Consider the following 17,235-nt stretch of genomic DNA (forward strand, 5'->3'; position numbering starts at 1 on the left):
GGTCAATCTTGTGATGTCCACTATAGTTAATTACATTTATTTAAAGAGGTCATGAACTGAGAAATCAAATTTTCCTTGAGTTTTTGACATATAAGAGATCATCATACTATAAGAATATCCTGTAAGATTCAGAACTGAAAACTTCCTTGTTAGTCAAAGAAAAGCTTTTATAGACACCAGGCCCAGCAAACGACAGGTTTTTGACGTCAGGATCTATGATGTCAATGGGAGGCAAGCACTGCCTCTGCAGAAGAAGATCAACGCCTACTTCAGCACTGCCTATTTAGACCCGCCCACTGATTCACGCATGTAACATAGGACTAGTGTTAAACCAGATCGAGCTACCAAGCAATAAACATGCCGTTGAGGATTACAATTATTGTGTTGTGCCTGGGCTCGACATTAATGCAACATGTAAGTAACTGTGTTCATTCTAATGCCTGATCTGAAATGTATGATTCATGTAGTCAGATGTTTTTTGTCTGTCTGTCAGTAAATCAGACCAGTGACTAAACGTCAACTTGCGTTGTTTCTCTTAGTAGATGAAAATAATCTTATTATTATTTAATGGTGATTCAATTCTATATAGAAAGTGATCAAAGAAAGCTCCGTTTGCAATTGTTGGAGCAGTGCGCACTGATCCTATCAATCAAACAGTGACATACCCTAGATCTAAATGTAATACAACACTAACCATGAGAGCTGTAATAGTAAAAACACGCTAAAAGAGGGAGTAATACTATTTCAGATGGAAAGATGTTAGCCAATCACAGCAGTGGGCGTTTACACTGAAGTCTCACAGTGGACCACCCCTTAGAGGGATACTCCACCGTTTTTTCATATTAAACTATGTTATTCCCTTAACTAAGACGAGTTGATACATACCTCTCTCGCCTCAGTGCGTGCACTTAATCGCTTTGACTCGCGGTGACATTTTGATAGCACTTTGCTTAGTCCACTAAGCCCAGTTCATTCATTAGGTACCAAACAGAGATCAAGTTAGAAGCGACCAAACACCTCCACGTTTTCCCTATTTAAATATAATGTATGGCAGAATAGCACTTTTGAGAGTACTCGGCGCAGTAAAAAGTGACGCGTGAAAAATCCTCTCAGGATAAACTGGATTTTTCTCTGCGTGACTTTTTACTGCGCTGAGTCAAAGTACTCTCAAAAGTGCTATTCCGCCATACATTATAGTTATCCTTTTTAACCCGCTTAGAAAAGCGCCACGTTTTATTTTGTGTAACCATACTTGGTCGTTCAACTATTCGTGTAACTGTATTTAAATAGGGAAAACGTGGAGGTGTTTGGTCGCTTCTAACTTGATCTCTGTTTGGTACCTAATGAATGAATTGGGCTTAGTGGGCTAAGCTAAGTGCTATTAAAATGTCACCGTGTGTCAGAGCGATTAAGTGCACGCACTGAGATGAGAGAGGTAAGTATCAACTCTTCTTAGTTAAGGGAATAACATAGTTTAATATGAAAAAACGGTGGAGTATCCCTTTAAAACAGAGAGTTCAGAGCAGAGGCTAAAATCAAGGTAGGAAAAATGCCTTTTAATTATAAATGATGACAATTTTTGGGTTTAAAAAGCATTCTAACATTATAAGTTCACCCCAAGAAACATAATAAAAAAGTTAAAACAACGCAGTCAAATTAGCACTCATAATAATAATTTTGGTATTTCGATAATGTCTCAATTATATGTAATGCTAAATTAATGAAATATCATAGTCATACATTTAAATTTGTCTGGAAAATATGTCTTAAAATAGTCTTTGGAAATGAATTTATCAGTACTGTTAGCCTAAAGTGTGTTGTGAGACGGTGTGTCAGACCGAAGAGCCCGCCAAAAAAAAAGCTGCATGTCAACGCAACACCGTTAAAAAACCCGATCGAAGGAGCAAGAGTATGTCATGCACTTTGCAGTATTAAACACATTAAACACAAATCGTAGCCAGTTACATAGTATGTTATATTATAGTGTATTGGGCACCAATGCATTTATTTTATTTTGAAATGTCTAATGTCATAGGCACTCAGGCATGGAGCCACGAGTTGGTGTTGAAATATATGAACAAGTCTACAAGGATGACCGTTCAGTCCCTTATCAATTAATGGCAGTAGATGTCATGTGGGCTGGTGCCAGTTGCCATGAAGCTGCTGGCAATCCCAGCATTAAGTACCCCTTCAGAGAGGAGCTTCAGTGTTGCTGGAAGATTAATTGAGGAGAGGCGCACCAGCCTCAGTCCGGAATGTGTGGACAATCTCTTGTTCTTGCATAGCAATAGTGAAACTTTGGTTATGGAATGTGTGCTTGTGTGTGTGTGTGTTATTATGTTGGGGCAACAGTTTAGGACCCAGGACCGGTAGTGAAAAATGAAGACCAAGACAAAGCACGGTTGATTTACACTATTTTGTGATAATTTGGCGCATAAGGGAGGTGGGAGGTGGTTGCAGGGTGGCCTCAGAATGACCAATAAATATTATTTTAATATCCAAAAAAACGAAGCAGCATAAATTAATTTTTTACAACACAAACTACTATTTTGCCAACGTTTTGCGTTGGGTGGGGGCCAACTTACCTCAACATTCATATATCAAATCAACATTAGGGGGGGACTTCCGGTTCGAGGATGGAGTAAGACGTGTTTTTAGTAGCTCCGCTGACTTTCACTCAAATTTCATTAAAACAAAACAACATAAAGTTTGCTAGCATTCTTGAAGCATTTATAGTGTTGCACACGTACAACAAGTGCAATTTGTGTGTTTAAATGCCGTCGAAGAAACAAGGGAAGAAAGATGTTGCTGAGGGAGAAAGTTCGGCTGAGACCGCGAGCACGCTGGAAGAGGCCTGCTCAACAGTGAACGACCCGGTGCTGCGTGCAATCGAATCTCTCCGAGTGGATCTGGGCAGGGTTAAAAATGACATTACAGAGAGCTTGAAAGGAGAGTTGGCGACGCTGGAGAGAAAAATTTATTCGAAGTTTGATGCAATGCAGTTAACCATAAATGACCACCGTACAACTCTCGAACACCTTGAACAGTCGGCCACGGCCTCGTCAGATGCTGTTACGAAACTACAAGCTCAAGTTAAAACTCTGTCCGAGGAAGTGTCAGACTTAACTGAGAAATGCATCGATCTGGAAGGCCGTTCTAAGAGGCAGAATATAAGAATCGCGGGAGTCTGAGAAGGACTGGAAAGCGGTCAAGGTGCTAGAGAATTTGTGGCTAAGCTGCTCATGGAGTTGCTTGGACTAGATGAGCTTCCTGTTCTGGACCGAGCGCACCGAGCTCTTCGCTCCCGGCCTGTGGACAGTGACCCGCCTCGTCAGTTCATCGCTCGAGTTCACCATGGCCATATCATGGAAAACATCATGCACAAAGTATCAACACAAAGAAAGCTAACATTTAACGGTCGCTCCATCCAGATCTTCAGAGACTTCCCTTCGGCTGTGGTCAAACGTCGGGCAGCTTGTGCCAGAGTAAGACAGATCCTTCGGGATAAACCCGGTGTGAAGTTTGGAATCCTGTATCCTGCGAAGCTTCGGGTGACGTACAGCGAGAGGGAGAAGATTTTCACCGACGCGAACGAAGCATGGAAATTTGCAATCGAGCAGTTTGGGGCAGAAAAGTAACTGCGAAACATTCACTTTAGAAGAATGCCTGTTGTTTTGTTGAAGTCTCTTTTATTAAGCGGACTTAGTGCTGGACCTTTGTGAAGTCTCTGAAAGGTAATATGCGGAGGTTGGCTTTTCTTTTCTACTTTTTGTTTTTTATTTTATGTTTACGTTTTTCTTGCCTTCTACTTCGTGATAAGTTTTGCTGTTCATTTGTTCCTGTAACAGCTAAACATGTTCTGTTTTCTAATGTTCAGTTGGGAGGGTGGGCCGGTGCTAAAGGTTGTCATGGTAACTACCTGTGTTTAGGTAATTGGTTGGAGCAGAGTAGGATTATAATCACTGTTTATGTTTAGTAATATAAATGCAAAGGGGGCTTCATTAAACTTTTCAACCTGGAATGTTAAAGGTCTGAATGAACCAGTTAAGAGGGGGAAAATACTATCTCATTTAAAATCGCTGTCTACGGATATCATGTTCCTGCAAGAGACGCATTTGAAACGCACTGCCCATGTTAGGCTGAGGTGTAAATGGATTGGACAAATATATCATTCAGATTTCTCCGCCAAATCCAGAGGCACAGCTATACTCATCCGCAAAGAAGTTCCATTTAAAAATAATTTGACTATTTCAGATAAAGAAGGAAGATATGTAATTGTTGTTGGAGAAGTATTTTCTGTGCCATTGACATTAGTCAATGTTTACGGACCAAATTTTGACAAACCTGAGTTCTTCAAAAGATTGTTTGATCTAATACCTGATATTTCAAATACAAATCTTATAATTGGGGGTGATTTTAACTGTGTCCTAGACCCGTATTTGGACAAATCCTCCTCCACAAAAGTAGTTAGCTCCAATTCCAGTAAATTTTTAAATGCATATATAAGCAATTCTAATATGTTTGATGTGTGGAGAATTCTTTATCCGACGGCTAGGGAATATTCTTTTTATTCTCAAGTCCATAATGCCTATAGCCGTATAGATTATTTCATTCTGGATGGTAAACTTATGCCCAATGTCTGTACGGCTAAATATCATAATATTGTTATCTCCGATCATTGCCCTGTGTCCTTTTCTATTAAAATAGATAATATGGAGAAACCACAAAGAAACTGGAGGCTTAACCATCATTTACTCACAAATAAAGTCTTTATCACTTAAAACAGGAGATAAAAAACTTTTTCGAGTTCAATGACAAGCCAGACATGTCTATAGGAGTGCTATGGGACACATTTAAAGCATATATCAGAGGTTGTATTATATCCTACCAAGCATCTCAAAGAAAAAGAAGTAGAGTTGAACTAGAGGTATTGGAAATCCAAATTCGAGAATTAGACATGGAAAATGCTAAACAGCCTTGTATTGAAAAATATAAAAAGATTTGTGCACTTAAATACAATCTGAATCAAATCCTCTCTTCTAAAATTTCAAAATCCTTTCACTATGTTAAGCAAAAATACTTTGAATTCGGTGATAAACCTCAGAAACTGTTAGCTCGACAACTCCGTAAAACAGCATCTGAACGTACAATATACAAAATTAGAACAAACACAGGAGAAATTCTCACATCCTCTAGGGATATAAATAACAGGTTCCAGACATTTTATGAGGCACTATACTCGTCTAAGGGACGTATAGATCCTACAGTTATGGTGCAGTTTTTAGACCAACAAAATCTTCCCTCATTAAATCAAGAACAAGTTGACGAGTTAGGTGCAGAAATTACTACTAGGGAAATATCAGATACAATAAAATCTCTAAAAGGCTGTAAAACCCCTGGTCCAGATGGATTTTGTAATGAACTCTATAAAGCCTGTAACGAACTACTATCACCATACTTATATAGGGTTTACAAACAGGCATTTATAGACCAGTCTCTGCCGCCCACTCTAGATGAGGCAATTATTATTGTAGTTCCAAAAAAAGGAAGGAACCCAGAGGACCTGGGGTCTTATAGGCCAATCTCACTCCTAAATACAGATCAAAAAATTCTGGCAAAAACTTTGGCACATAGATTAAACACTGTAATTAGAAACCTGGTGCACCCAGATCAAACCGGCTTCATACCAAAACGTAACTCTTCTTCTAATCTTAGACGCCTTTTCAACATCATGTACTCTCCCAGAGTCCTGGCGCAAGATTTAGCCATCCTGTCATTGGATGCAGAGAAGGCATTCGATCAAATTGAGTGGCCTTATCTATTTGCGGTATTGAAGAAGTTTAATCTTGGAGAAAATTTCATTTCATGGATTAAATTGTTGCACTCTAGTCCATGTGCAAGAATTCTCACAAATCAAATAATATCCTCTTGTTTTGACTTGCATAGAGGTACAAGACAAGGTTGCTCGCTGTCACCACTTTTGTTTGCATTAGCGATTGAACCTTTAGCCGAGGCTATTAAAGGCTATAAAACCAGAAATACTGATAATAAAGTAGCGTTATACACAGATGATATAATATTATTTATTACTGAGCCTAATAGCAGCATTCCAAATATCCTTAATCTGATTGATTTCTATGGTACATTTACAGGATATAAAATTAATTGGGACAAGAGTGTGTTGATGCCAGTCACTAACAAAGATCCTTCTTGGCTTCATCACTTGCCCTTTAAGATTGCTTCAGAACAATTCACATACCTAGGAATAGAGGTGACAAAAAAGTTTTACAATTTAGTTAAGGCCAATTTTAATCCCCTTTTGTTAAAACTTAAATCCACAGTCAATTTCTGGAAAACACTTCCTATTTCTCTTTTAGGTAGGGTAAATGCAATTAAGATGATATTTCTCCCACAATTTTTGTATATGGTGCAGAACATTCCCGTATTTCTGCCTAAATCTTTTTTCAAAAAATTGGACTCTATCCTGGTTCCTTTTGTCTGTGATTATAAAGCCCATAGGATCTCCAAACAGCACCTATGTAAACCCAAAATACAGGGTGGGCTTGCCCTACCTAACTTTCTTTATTACTATTGGGCTGCGAATCTGAGGGCTCTGACTTCGTGGATAGATTTTACTATGAGAGGGGAGAGTTGGCTGCGGTTGGAACGGGAGGAATGTCTCCCATATTCCATTAATGCAATACTTTTATCACCCACAAGTATAGCTAGTTCACTTTATAATCACAACCCGGTTATTCATAATTCTATTCGTATTTGGAAACCGTTAAAGACACATTTTAAATTCACCCAAATATAATTTTTACTTTCTATCTCAGCTAGCCCTTCCTTTCGCCCTTCAATGTTAGACAGTGCATTTGAAATTTGGAAAAATTTAGGGTTACAAAGCATAGGGGATCTCTATGTGAATGGTAAATTTGCTTCCTTTCAACAGCTGTGTGAGAAATATAATATCCCTTCTAATAACTTCTTCAGGTACCTTCAAATTAGAGACTTTGTGAAGTCTCACATTCCTAATTATGTCACTGCTACACCCATGTATCTGGATGCATTTCTGGAAAGATGTCATAAAGATAGCAATACCATCTCCTTCATATACAAAGCTTTAGAACAGGTGAAAAGTCCTTCTATGGAAAAAATTAAATCTGCCTGGGAAGAGGAACTTGCGGTGGAAATTCCTATTGAAATATGGGAACGCAGTCTTGAACTTGTCCACAGGTGTTCCATTAATGCAAGACTTATTCAGTTCAAAGTGCTTCATAGGCTTCATTATTCCAAATGTAAATTGAACAAAATATTTCCAGAAGTGTCTCCATTATGTGACAAATGTCCATTTTTAGATGCCACCCTGTCTCATTCCTATGTAATGTATCCAAAATTACAAAATTTCTGGAATAACATTTTTCAGGTTTTTACAGTCACATTGGGCATACATTTTGAACCAGATCCTATATTAATTATATTTGGAGTCTCCGAAGAATTTTTGAGACTTACACGGATACAACAACATTTTGTTTCATATGGATTAATCTCTGCCAAAAAACTTGTTCTTTTGTTTTGGAAGAAAAAAGAAGTTCCAACTCTTAAAATATGGCTGACAGAGTTGTCTGGTACACTACATTTAGAAAGAATTAGGTATACCCTAAAAGACAAGATTTTGTTATTTGAAAAAGTTTGGTCCCCTTTTATTTCTTTTCTGCAAACTTGTGATTAATGTTTATCATGCATCCATTACCTGCTTTTACCTCTAGATAGCACCTTTGGGTTGTAGTTTTGGGTGGGGTTGGATGGGTTTTCTGTAGATTTTTATTTTTCATGCTTTTATTTTTATTTATTTATTTATTTTAATTCATATTTGTTAGGATGTTAATTTTATTTGTTTTCATTTAAAAAAAAGTGTACTTACAAATGAGTGTCTGCTGAAATTCCAAATAAAAACATTTAAACACCAAATCAACATTAGAGTTGAATATATCAGCAACAAAAATAGTTTTTATTAAACAAATTCTACGGCACAAATCGAGCACAAACGAACAATAACAGTTTTGAAGCAATTTAGATGACATAGGTTTTTTTTTCACTTTTTCACAGGGATTCTTGTAATGGCTCAAATCGAGCACAAACGAACGATGCCAGTTTGGAGAAGTTTGGACGACATGTTGTGGAGAGTTACAGAAGTGTTCATAATTTTTTTTAATAAACTTCCAAATTATATTTGTTATTTCTAAAGAAGGCGAATAAACAGAACAAATCGAGTACAAACGAATGACACCGGTCTGGAGCGATTTGAACGACATGGGGTGGAGAGTTACATAAGTGTTAAAAAAAAAACATTTCCGTTGTTTTTAAGAAGAGGTCTTAGTTACAATGTTTGTTTTAACGGCACAAATCAAGCACAAACAAATGGCACCGGTTTGGAGCAATTTGCACTGCATGGGGGTGAGAGGGAACATATTTGTTATTACTAACGGGGGAAATTAAATACAGTATTCATTTTAACGGCACAAACCAACAACGGCAGTTTCTTGCGATTTAGACCAAGTGGGGTGGAGAGTGACGTCACAGCTCCCGAATTATATTTGTTATATATGCGAAAGGAAAATAGATACAGTGTTTGTTTTAACACAAATCGAGCACAAACGAATGGCACCGGTTTGGAGCGATTTGAACGATGTGGGGTGGAGACACTTAAAGGGTTAGTTCAACCAAAAATGAAAATTCTGTCATTAATTACTTACCCTCATGTCGTTCGACACCCGTAAGACCTCCGTTCATCTTCAGAACACAAATGAAGATATTTTAGTTGAAATCTGATGGCTCTGAAAGGCCTCCATTGGCACAATGCACTGTACCTTAAAAGGTACTAAAGACGTCGTTACAAAGTCCATCTCACTACAGTGGTTCTACAATAACTTTATGGAGTGACGAGAATAGTTTTTGTGCGCAAAAACACCCCTAAATAACGACTTATATAGTGATGACGATATCAAAACACAGCATCATGAAGCTTCGAAGCGTTATGAATCAGTGAGTCAAATCATGATTCGGATCGCGTGTCAAACCACCAAACTGCTGAAATTTGGCGATCCAAACTGCTGATTCGACTCACTGATTCATAACGCTTCCAAGCTTCATGATACCGTGTTTTGAAATCATCATCACTATATAAGTCGTTATTTAGGTTTTTTTGAGCACAAAAACTATTCTCGTCACTCCATAAAGTTATTGTAGAACCACTGTAGTGAGATGGACTTTGTAACGACGTCTTTAGTACCTTTTAAGGGTCTTGAGAGTGAACCGTGCATTGTGCCAATGGAGGCCTTTCAGAGCCATCAGATTTACACTAAAATATCTTCATTTGTGTTCCGAAGATGAACGGAGGTCTGACGGGTGTCCAACGACATGAGGGTAAGTAATTAATGACAGAATTTTCATTTTTGGGTGAACTAACCCTTTAACCAGCACAAACGTTCGTTTTTGAGGCACAAATCAGCACAAACGGATGGCATAGTTTTGGAGATTTTATTTTATGGGGTGCCAACTTCACGGAGGTGATTGCTGAGTGAATATTTAACCTTTACGTGGTTGCACCCCCTCACTCAAAAAGTGTAATTTTGTTACTGCAACTTGCTAATACAGTGAAAGTCATAAATCTGATTATCCTGCAATCTGCGCTCAATACTCCAGTCATTGGGTCCTCGGTTTGATCTATCATAACACAAGATTTGTGGAAATAAAGGACTCCACATGGATCAATACTAGAATAATGATTTCTGAGTAATACAAGATAAATCAAGATTAGCATTTATTTTGGCCAGATAGAAAAAGGAAATACTTAAACAAGAATCCATGGTACACAACGGATCTGCGTAAAAACAAACATAATTGCAAAGAAATATGAAAATAATTTCAAGGAGTCTGGCACAATATCATGTCTGGCACAATACTTGCAGTGTGTGTGAGTGTCACCCGCCACCACATGGGGGTTCTGGCTGCAGAATGTTTCCCAAATGGCAGCTCTGTTACCCTTCCTTAAATACTCAGACTGGAACAAAAGAGTTGTAAATATTTGCAACACAAACACATGGTTTCGGGGGAGCGGATCAGATATTTTGGGGGAGACCACTCAAAAGGTGAACATAATTCTCATTAGTTTTCAATCTTTCTAATACTACCAGTGACTGTAGTGAAACTGAGAACATTTTACCAATCACACTGAGACATCTGAAAAGACACCAAACATGAAAGTGATAGAACAATATATTCACAAGATACCTCATCTCTGGTTTATCTACCATTGAAATGGGAAAAGGGAGGGGAGAATGGGGAGGGGGGAGAAGGTTTGGGCAGGGCGATGTCCCACAGTCTTTCTGTGAGATCTTCTCCCCAGATTAGTGAGTTTTATTGTCTTATTTGCAGGGTGTTGAATCTTAGCTTTTGTCTTAGCACCAAAACTGATCCTTACAGTGCATCGGTGCGGCTCCTAAGTGTGGATAAATGTCATGTTTTGAGGAGTTTGTATGGCTGTCAGTCACTGCACCAGTGAGGATACTGTACTTAGGAATCACAGATACTACGTCTTGGAAGTATGACTAAAATAATAAGTTTCACCGGAAAATGTCATCAGTAACATGCCATTTTTGCTCTGACCGACCGAGAAAAAAAGTAACGTAATCATCCAAGTCACCAAAGACTGCTTGGGTTGAATTCGTTCTAATCCCAAATGGAGAACTTGTTTGTATATGCATTCACCTTTACTATTTCTGTCAAAAATGATGATAGTGTTGTTAAGTACCCAGTGTACCCTTCAATTCTTTTTACAGGATCGTTTACACTCATCTTCTTTTTCTGCTTCTTCCAGTGTGTGTGCAGTTGAGTTCAACCTTGAGGGGTTGAGGGCTGGTGTTGGCACATGATATGATTCTCTCTGGTACGAGTTAACACATGAACCATAAGGTTTTTCAACTCATTCCACACTGATGACACAAAACCGTTCTCTCATAAGTGAATGCTCATGTGCTGCTTAAAGGTGACTTTATATCTGAAACTCTCTCCACAGAGATCACAAGTGAACGGCTTCTCTCCAGTGTGAATTCTCATGTGGGCATTAAGACTTCCATTTTGATTGAAACTCTTTTCACACCATTGGCAGGTGTAAGGCTTCTCTCCAGAGTGAATTCTCAAGTGCATGTTAAGACTTCCTTTAAGGCTGAAACTCTTTCCACACCATTGGCAGGTGTAAGGCTTCTCTCCAGTGTGAGCTTTCATGTGGACGTTAAGGCTTCCTTTTTGGGTGAAACTTTTTCCACATTGTTTGCAAGTGAAAGGTTTGTCTCCAGTGTGAACTCTTATGTGGTCTTCAAAGTGTTGTTTTTGATTGAAACTCTTTCCACACTGAGGGCAGGTGAAATAAGTTTCTGTCAAGTTTCTGTCATCTTGATTCTCAAAGTGATCTTTCTCTTTCATTTCATCCAGATCTTGACTCCCCTCTTTCAGCGCCAACAGGTCTAAGAAGAAAAAGAGACAAAATTCAACCTGCATGATGTTTTGAGGTTTAATTTCATATGATTTAAAGATAAATTCAATTGTTTTATGCCTTCATTCGATTGCCAGAAAAATTTAAATACACAACAAAATCTCTGATAAAAAATACACACAATTTCTCAATAAAAAATATATTTAAATGGATTCTTAAAATCACTGATAAATCATTTATTATTAATTTAATTAAACTATTAAAATGGAATCCAGAATTAAAAATAAAGGAATTGGAGGGGCGAAAACATACGTCATGGCCCTAAACAAAGTTTGATTGTTAAACTGTTTAATGATTTAAATGAATTAGACATGTTTTTTACTTTTTAGTAAAATTTGATGTAAGCATTAAAATGGGAGTTTAAAAAAAATGGGGAAAAGCAGGGCATTTGATGGGACTCTAGTATGAGCAGCACCTGTGCTATCATCTCCGCTGGTTTGAAAACATGTCTCCTTTATATTGTCATTTTCTGCTCTTTGCAACATCACAACGTCTCTGCAGTAACTTTCAACTTTTGACATTTACATTTTACATGCCGTAAGAAAGTCAAGAGCAGTCGGACTGAAACAGATTCCCTGAAATGTGATTTAAAATAAGATTAATAGGATTTCAAACCACATATGAATGTAGCTCTAAACGGATTTCATGGGATTCGTACTTGCGAAATGTAATCAGAGTTCATCGGATATGCACAAAATTTGAATTTGGACTGACAGTCTGAAGAGTTAGAGTTCTTCAACTCTATAAATCCCCAAACTGTAACCCCAAACCAGGTACTGGTTACCAAAGCAGCCAAAACACATCAGAAAGATAAGACCTAAAGGACATTTTAGTGAGTAGCACTCTCACTTCAATTCGAAATAGACAAATACACTTGAGAAATGGATAAACGTATCCCAGTTTCCAATATCTAGATCTGGGGTCCTCAAACTCAGTCCTGGAGGGCCGTTTTCCTGCAGAGTTTAGCTCTGACCCCAATTAAACACCCCTAAACCAGCTAATCAGTGTCTTGCTTGGGACTCGTAAGACACTGATTAACACCACTTTAAAAATCTATAAGTTGTACATCACAAAACTAGACATATATAGTATTATTTGAAAGATTAGATCCTCAGCTTTCCTATTGATAATAGATCTATGATAATAATGACCCCCCTTTAGAAAAACATGAATAATACATTTCATATTTATAAATCACACAAAACAAAAATAGACAACTCATATATCAAATGAAATCTCTCACCCTCAATAATATCACGGTGCAGTTTTTAAAAAATCATGAAGATGGAAATGACTCCTTTGAACAAGCAAACACACGAGTCATATTCCTGTTCTACCTCGTTGTGGAGCTACTAGCCTTAAACGCTATATTAGCTCAACCCTTAGGTTGTTTTCTTGTTATTTTCACGTGTCTGTGAGCAAGCATGGCCAAACGACACTGTAATATGTCACTGATGTCCAGATCAAAACATGTGATGCAGACAAATACCCTTATCCTTAGTTTTAAAAACTCATCAATATGCTGCTAAAATACTCGAAATCCGTTGTGGAGTAGATGCTCACTGACACAGCTTATGAGGACGATATCCCGCTGCTCTTGTAAGCTGCACTTGATAGCGCAAATATATCACTCAACCAATCTCAACCAGGCGAGAAAGCAGAGGCAGAGCGCTGAGCTACTGTGGCTTCTAACCCCTGCATTGTTTTGAATGTTCCATCTCAAAATAGGCAATACGTCATAAAAGCTGACCAATCAGGTTGTGAAAGTAAAACTATGCCTTTAGGTTCAGTATCTTTTGATTTGGTAATAAAAGTTCCCATCTGAACGCTAATCAGACCAAGACTACTTTTTTTTGTGTGTGGACCAAACAAACCAAGCAAACTGAACAACAAATGTGAACAGTGAACAGTAAAAATCAAGTAAAGAGTGAGCAAACCCATTTTAAAAAGGTGGTTGTTCTTGAAGACTGGTTTAAACTGAGTGCCTTGCACATAAGGGAAAGAAAAGAGCTGATTTCCCATGTAAATATCTGGGAACTTGACTGGATACAAGGTTTAGTTTTTGTGAGAATGTAAACAATATTTTAAGGTAAGCAAGTCAAAGGTTATTTTCAACTTTAGAGTTTAGATGTTAGCCAATCTATTTTGGAAATGGTATACAAGAGCTGGACATAAAAAGTTCAGCTTTGAGAATGAAACCAACCTGTTTGTTCCTCAGTTTCTTCATGTTTCATTCTCAATGTTTCTTCAATCTTCATCTCTTCACTCTCCTCTTTCTCTGTTTGTTCCTCAGTTTCTTCATGTTTCACTCTCAATGTTTCTTCAATCCTCACGTCTTCACTCTCCTCTTTCTCTGTTTGTTCCTCAGTTTCTTCATGTTTCACTCTCAATGTTTCTTCAATCTTCACATCTTCTCTCTCCTCTTTCTCTGTTTGTTCCTCAGTTTCTTCATGTTTCACTCTCAATGTTTCTTCAATCTTCACGTCTTCACTCTCCTCTTTAATAAACACAATCTTCATGTCTTCACTCTCCTCTTTAATGAACTCCATCTTCATAAAAGTGTGTCACATTGATCTCAGTCACTTCTCCAAGAGTTTTTCTGTGTTTTTCCTGTTTGAGATGAGAATAATTAACAGAAAGTAAAAATCCAGTTCATCGCACTAGTAATGCAGTCAGTCAGAGGGATAGTTTTTTTTTTTAAATTAAACTATCAAAATTACAGAACTAGATTTAACTACCGATGTATTGGCCAATGAACAAATGAATAAAATAATGCAAATTATACAGACCCTTAATATATTAAACAGTTTAGCTATTTAATGATTTGTAGAAATTGAGATAGAAATAGAAATATAACGCTTCGAATCACGTTATCATTTGTTGTGAATCACTCGGTTCAATTGACTCGGAGAGTCTAAAGCTCCGGTTCTCTCATCACTCAGAGACTGAACTCATGTCTGAACTGATTCACCATAAAGAGCGAAATGAGCCGCTCCTTCTGTTACTCGTGAGTTTATTCTGTTACTTTACTCACACAACGCTGATAAATGTTAGATAAAGCAATGCTGTGTTGCATTTAATACTGCATTATTCATTCTGATTCGCTTAAAACACCAACCTTTCTCCAGCAGAATCGCAACAGATGCAGGCGTGTGGCGCAGCCTTATGACATCATACACAAAGACCAAAATAAAAGTCCCGTTCACACACTGTTGTGTCTAAAATCACAGAAGTGCAGAGAAATTTACGTAGGAAAAATATATTAATAAAAATAAGATGAAAAATTTCAGATTTGAGATTGGGGAAATACATTTAATAACACAATGGTAATAATACAGTTTATTTTTAAAATTAAAGCGGCCCTTAACATCTATTTCAAATTTTGCATCAAAGTTTGATCAAATATAAGACCATAAAAAGACACAAATAGTATAACAAACTTAAATGATCATTTTAACAGGTGTTCGAATCAGATTCTGGATCATATATGTATGCCTGAATCTGATTGATCTCCAGGGTTTATTTAGGATACCGGTTTGTCCACGTTTAAGGATATCACAGCTTTCAGACGCTCTCAACACAATCGCTGATTCTTTAGCTCTGCCCACACAATGCGCCTCCAGCTGCTCGGGTTTTATTCGGTACAGCGTATCTTTCTTTTATAAATATGATTAAAAAAAAAAGACTTTTCAGAGAAATGAAGGATGCAATACTACTCTATAGGCACTCAAGATTGACATGAGATTGACTGAAACTGAGTGATACCTCCCAGTCAAATAACAGGGAACAAAAAATATATTTAATGTTTTAGATAAAATATAATAATGTGTACGCTCATGAATTCAATGTATACGTAAAACATGTTATATCTTTCCGCCATGTTACACTTAAAGAATGTATTGTGTGGTTTTAAAATACATACATAAAGAAATGACAATGCAATTTTTTTATTGTATTATTACTATGATTTAATAGAGAATTTAAATGTAAATATAAAAAATATAAATATATTGTTTAAGAATATAATTATTCTGTTTTGATACAGTTATGTAGTTATATACAGTTATGTCCTTCTCAATCCAAGCCGTTTAGTTTACACCGCGTTCCAAATTATTATGCAAATTGTAATACAGTAAGTGTCATACAGGGTTCCCACGCTTCTTGAAAGTACTTGAAAGTCCTTGAATTTCAGACACATGGATTCAAGGCCTGGAAAGTACTTGAAAACAAACATAGGTCCTTGAAAGTGCTTGAATTAAGCGTGAACTACATTTTGTTAGAGTAGCATGGTGCTATTACAAACATTGGCCTTCATGCGCTGCCAAAGCCATAAAAAAAACAGCGCTACTGATTGGGGAGGAAGCGGGAAAAACCTGAAAAAATGCTGTGTGAGTGGATGGATCGTGATCACATGCAAGCAGCTCTGCATAATGAGCACATAATGTGGAGCTTTTGGTGTCAGGGAAGTGCAAATTCAGCGATGCTTGGCTCAGTGTTGATCTACATAAAAATTGGTTTATCAAAGTTCCAACGTATAACGCTTAATAAAGTGGTGTTTATCAGCGCAGCGCTCTTTTTTTTACAGAGGTTACCGGGGAAACCAATATATTTCTGCTGTTCCATAAGCGCCATCTACTGTCAAAGAGTGAAATTGCATTATCAGTGCGTCAGTTGGTTTGTTCAGACTAATGCATATTAACCTATATTTTTACACAGCTTACACAGAGTTGTAAATGTTAACTGGTGGATCGATGAGAAGCTAATGTGCTTTTAAAAAATGTAGAATAATAATATATCTAGAATATTAAGTTGTATTAATATATACATATTAAGTTGTATTAGTATTAATATAAAGGAAAGTCCTTTTTTAACAGTCATTTTATGGTTTAGGAAACTTTCCATAAATGCTGATGATATCACCCTGTGCAGGTCTTAGAAGTCTTAAAATAGATTTTTAAAAAGGTACCATATACAGGTGATTAATAAATAATTTAGCATATTTTTAATGCCTAACAATTAATGTGTCCATATCTTTTCATTTAATTGGAAAATTCATGTATACAATATTATCTCTATATTGATGTTTTAATTAAGTAATGATTTATTTTAAAAAAAGAACTAAAACCAGTGTGAAATAAATGTTAAAAGCAGAAACAAGAGCTGCAAACTGCATCTCGTTAAAACTCGCTCCTTCTCTTGTACACACTACCTGCCTCTTTCCTCATTAGATTTTAAAAGCATGCCCCTATTTAGTTGTCAGTATATGCCTTAGCGTTACTGCAGGAATGATAGACACAGGTACAGTAGGTATTTGATATACTGTGCAGTTTGGCTGTAACACACCCACCTTTATCGTATTTATTGTGCTTGATTTAAAATAAAAGGTGCTTTAAAAAGTCCTTGAATCTGGTGTTCATGAAAGAGTGGGAACCCTGGTCATAAACATTACATTTTTTGTTTTTCAATTAAACTCATGGATGGTATTGTGTCTCAGGGCTCTTTGGATCGCTGAAAAGAATTTCAGACACCTGTGATAATTAGTTTGGCACATGAAGGAAAAGTACTTAATAAGGACGTTCCACATTATTAAGAAGGCCACAGGTTTCAGGCAATATGGGAAAGAAAAAGGATCTCTCTGCTGCCGAAAAAGCTTAAAGGATTAGTTCACTTTTAAATAAACT

The 17,235-nt window shown here is 37.1% G+C and overlaps 1 protein-coding gene across 1 annotated transcript; it reads right to left on the minus strand.

The window, feature by feature from the left end:
- Positions 1-9,807: 9,807 nt before the first annotated feature.
- On the minus strand, positions 9,808-14,740 carry LOC307132236 (uncharacterized protein). The gene is made up of 3 exons (XM_079826408.1): positions 14,673-14,740; positions 13,758-14,164; positions 9,808-11,525 (listed from the first exon to the last, which is right to left on the minus strand). Exons 2-3 carry the CDS (start codon positions 14,107-14,109, stop codon positions 11,017-11,019), a joined length of 861 nt encoding a protein of 286 aa, XP_079682534.1. The 5' UTR covers positions 14,110-14,164; positions 14,673-14,740; the 3' UTR covers positions 9,808-11,016.
- Between the last annotated feature and the right edge of the window lie 2,495 nt (positions 14,741-17,235).

This window comes from Gobio gobio (assembly GCF_949357685.1).
Source record: "Gobio gobio genome assembly, chromosome: 1".
In the NCBI taxonomy this organism is placed as follows: domain Eukaryota; kingdom Metazoa; phylum Chordata; class Actinopteri; order Cypriniformes; family Gobionidae; genus Gobio; species Gobio gobio.